This window comes from Carcharhinus amblyrhynchos, chromosome 21 (assembly GCF_965287045.1).
Source record: "Carcharhinus amblyrhynchos chromosome 21, sCarAmb.v2.hapA, whole genome shotgun sequence".
Classification (NCBI taxonomy): Eukaryota; Metazoa; Chordata; class Chondrichthyes; order Carcharhiniformes; family Carcharhinidae; genus Carcharhinus; species Carcharhinus amblyrhynchos.
Genome location: NC_137344.1, coordinates 34111038 through 34115262, shown reverse-complemented (window position 1 = coordinate 34115262; position 4225 = coordinate 34111038). Strand labels below are relative to the sequence as shown.

Genomic DNA, 4225 nt, shown 5'->3' with positions numbered 1-4225 from the left:
CTTCTCAGATGACTGAAGATGCAACAACGTTCAAGAAGCTCTACAACATCCAGGACAAAGCATTAGTACCCAATTTTCTGTCTAAAATGTCCAGTCCCTACACCACTGGTGCACAGTAACTGAACTGTGAATTTTCTACAAGGTGCATTGCTGCAAATTGCTAATTGTTTGATGGCATCTCCCAAGTTAACAGCATCATCTAGTTAGAACAGGTGCATAGGAACACCATAACACCAAGTTCCCCTCCAAGTCACACCTTTCCCAATGTGGTCATGTATCATCATTCCTTCATGGTCCCTGGGTCACAACTCTGTAACTCCCTACTGAGCAACATTATGGGGACACATTCAGTACAGAGACTGCAGCAATGCCAGAAGACAGCTCACCACCATCTTCTCAGTGATAATTAGCAATGTATAACAAATGCTGGATTTACGCACAGACAAGAATACATTTTTTGTTAAATCTTGAGATCATTGTCCTCGTACTCGGAATCAGAATGTTCCTTTTGATGGATACTTCAATATATTGCTACAGTGTTTTCCTAGTGTTGTGTCTGATACAATATACAATACATGCATTTATATATAAAGCACTTTATCACATTTCTCAGAGATGCTTACATACAATGAATTGCTCTGAAATACACTGAGTGTTTTATGCAGCCAACTGTAGCATCTACTGAGCAGTAACCCTCTCCCCCAAACAGCAGGAAGAAGGATAACCTCTCAATCTAGAGTTTCTGGGTAGTGTCAATTGAGTGAGGAACATTGGCGAAAAAAAAATTAGAACTCCCACAGCTCCTCTTCGAATATCATCATGAATAGCTCACATTTGAATAAGGGGAGCAGGCAGACAGGTCCTTGGCTTTAAGCCAAACAAGGGGAACCATTGGCACATCTAGCATTCCTGTAGCAGTGTAGGAGTCTAGACAATGAGCTCAAGTGCTGAAATAATGCTCAAACATTTCTAAATCAAAGGTGAGAATACTATTGGCTGTCCCCCAATGGGTGGCATGGTGACACAGTGGTTAGCACTGCTGCCTCACAGCGCCAGGGACCCGGGTTTGATTCCTGGCTTGGGTCACCGTCTGTGCGGAGTCTGCATATTCTCCCTGTATCTGTGTGAATTTCCTCTGGGTGCTCCAGTTTCCTCCCACAGTCCAAAAGATGTGCTGGTTAGATGCATTGGCCATGCTATATTCTCCCTCCATGTACCCAAACAGGAGCATGACAGCTAGATGATTTTTACAGTAACTTAATTGCAGTGTTAATATAAGCCTGCTTGCGACATTAATAAATAAAATGTAATTTCTGCAGTTGAAAGAGCTTATAACCTTTTCAGGATATATTCTGGGTGGTGTGTGAACATAACAACCACTGCAGAAGCCAGGAATGCAGTTCTGATTAATTTACCAGTGTTAAATAACAATTTGACAAATCTACTGATAATACTCAGAATACAGGGCTACATTATTTCCCAAATATTTATAACAAACAACTTGCCAAATAGATCAGTAATTGGCCTTAAAGAGTTGACAACCGATCACAGTTTTAATAATTACAATATAAAAAAAATTGCAAAAAGGATTTCTGTACAAGTGCAATTAGTATTTTCTGCAACTGGCCCATCCCTATGGGGAGTCGCCAACCGTACATTCCTGGAGAATGAAATAGAAGTGTAGCAGGTAGAAGGTCCAAATCCAGGCTGTCTGGGCGTCTCTTTGTGAAGTGTCTGTCTGTCTGTCATCCCCTCCCCAGGGACTGTCCACCGCCTTCACTCCCACAGGCGCTGTCTTATCTGAAGGAGGTGACCCAGGGCAGGATGGCAGCCACCACTGCCCCGATGATGATGAAGCAGAGCAGCACCAGCACCCAGCGCAGCCTGCAGCGCCGGTGCTCCAGGATCAGCCCGTCCTCGGCGGGCGCGCCTCGCAGCTCCTCCTCGCTCATGGGTCTGCCCCGGCCGCTGATCACGAATACCTGGCGGGGGGCCGGCGCGGGCTGGCGGCCGGAGCTGAGAGTCCGGGGGCAGCTGGCCAGCAGGCGGCGGAGGAAGGAGCGTGGAGGGGAAGGAGGAGGAGGCGGAGGAGGAAGGGGCAGCTCCGGGGCAGCAGGGGGAGGCAGCGGGATCTCCAGCGTCTGCTTGCCCTCTCTGCCCCGGGCACTCCAGAGCACCCCTCTCTTGCTCAGGAAGGTGACATGCCTGCAGACCGGGCACACCAACTTGTTGGGCTCGCTGTCCTGATTGAGCACCGTCTTGACCAGGCAGTCGTGGCAGAAGATGTGGTTGCAGCTCAGTGTCCTCAGCGACTGGTTCTGGCGAGACACCCTCTCGTAGCAGACCGGGCACTCGCAGCCTCCCTCCTCCGACATCCTTGTTCCCCCCTCCCCGGGGTGGGGGGCTTCTCTAGCCCACTGTCCCCGGGGAGACAGAGAGAGAGAGGTGGTGGTGGGGGGCGGCTTGAAAATCCCCACCCAGAGATCTGGACTTGGTTTGAGACTCTTTGTCAGGACTCCACTCCTGGGATCTTACTGCCTGCCACACTCCGGACTCCCTGGGCAGCTGGTTGGGCTTTGCCCGGCCGCTGGCAGCTGATCAGAACCGCAGGCTGCTTCAACTTGTTCAGCCACCAGCCCATTTTCAGCCCCCTCTCCCGGAGTGAAGGTTTTCTCTCTCTCTCTCGCTCTCTGTTTGAGGAAGTGTGCTGGAATCTAGCACATACCGTATTGTGTAGAGCCCGAGCTGCGACTAAAACAAAAAAGTAACCTCACATCAGACGAATTCAACAGCTCTTGACCTTTTGTTTTCCACTGTCCCTTTTCGGAGCCGCGGCAGAATGAGTCAAACGCCCTGTTTTTTGGGGGGATCTGACAAATGTTATTTCAATGCTGAATTGTGAAATTGTCTCTGCTGACTTGCCAAACATTTGCGGTTGGTCCCATCCAGTGCCGCTGGGGGAGAAAGGATATCAGAGCAAAACTTGGTCTCTCTCTCTCTCTGGAGACTGTGACAGTTCAGATCTTCCCTTCAATGTTACGGTAACACTGCACGGTCCGGTTCACTGCGGTTGCAACAAATGAAGTGAGTGAGTACTGATTTCCTGACCGTTTTACCGCACTTTCCCAGCCGGGAAAGTAGATCCCTCAGCGTCCCTCCTCCAATACAGGCTGGCAACACAAATCCACATTTCAGTCAGTCACCCTCGTGTTGAGGTTTTAAAAGGAGCAAGCAGAACTTTTACCTTTCTTTAAAAAAACAAGTTGTGAACTCTCAAAATAAAAAGTGGATCTAACATCTTGAAATCTCCTGGAACAGAATTGGCTGCAATTCTGTTCCAGTGACAGGGAAAAAAGTTGAAGCAGCGACCCAGAATACGTAGCACAGAGGCTGCTATTAATTGACATGATTTCATTTCAATGATGGAAGGGTACAGTGGCCTGTATTGTTATGGCCCAGCAGCCCAGAGGGTGTGTGTTCAAATGCCACCACTAAACCCAGCCAAACCTTGAGGTCAATTGTGATGCTGGTTCTGCTCACTTCTTGTGGCTAAAAGTGACCACAAAAAAAGATACCAGACACTATTGTGTAAATCTAGCCGGCTTTAGAAAGGGGGCTCAGTCTAAGTAAAGATAAAGGCGAAATACTGTGAATGCTGGAATCTTTAAGGTTTAAAGTTTATTTATTAGTGTCACGAGTAGGCTCACATTAACACTGCAGTGAAGTTACTGTGAATCTAAAACAAAAAAAACAGATAACACTGAAAAATCTCTGCGGCTCTGGCAGCATCTGTGGAGAGAGAATAGAGCCACTGGCTGCAAATTTACAGGCACGCCTGCCCTGATTCTGGGGCCAGGCGAGGCTCGGAGAACAGCATCCTCCATTGGCCCTCGGGCGGGATTATATGGAACTTGGGTGGGTATGCCGGTAAAATTTCACCCAATATTTCAACTCCAGATGACCCAGATTACTAGTCCATTGAAATAAGATGGCGCTGGAGGGTGGCTACTTCTTGCCAGCTGTGCCCAGAAAGCCTTTAATTCTATCTTTTACTCTTGTTTTATGCTTTTAAAACTCTAACTTTTTTAAACTCTGTAAACCATATATTAAGTTGATCTTTCTCTATGCCCTAGCAATGACTGTAACACTATATTCTGCACCCTCTCCTTTCTTTCTCTGTGTACATTTGTATAGCACGCAAGAAACAATACTTTTCACTATATAC

The 4225-nt window shown here is 47.6% G+C and overlaps 1 protein-coding gene across 1 annotated transcript; it reads right to left on the bottom strand.

The window, feature by feature from the left end:
• Window positions 1–580: 580 nt before the first annotated feature.
• Window positions 581–3203, bottom strand: LOC145356354 (RING finger protein 222-like). Its single transcript, XM_080209008.1, has one exon. The coding sequence runs from the start codon at window positions 2373–2375 to the stop codon at window positions 1797–1799; it is 579 nt and encodes a 192-aa protein (XP_080065134.1). The 5' UTR covers window positions 2376–3203; the 3' UTR covers window positions 581–1796.
• Between the last annotated feature and the right edge of the window lie 1022 nt (window positions 3204–4225).

Bases quoted from the DNA above. Each gene is read 5' to 3' on its own strand.
- LOC145356354 (XM_080209008.1), bottom strand. From the start codon at position 2,375: ATGTCGGAGGAGGGAGGCTGCGAGTGCCCGGTCTGCTACGAGAGGGTG.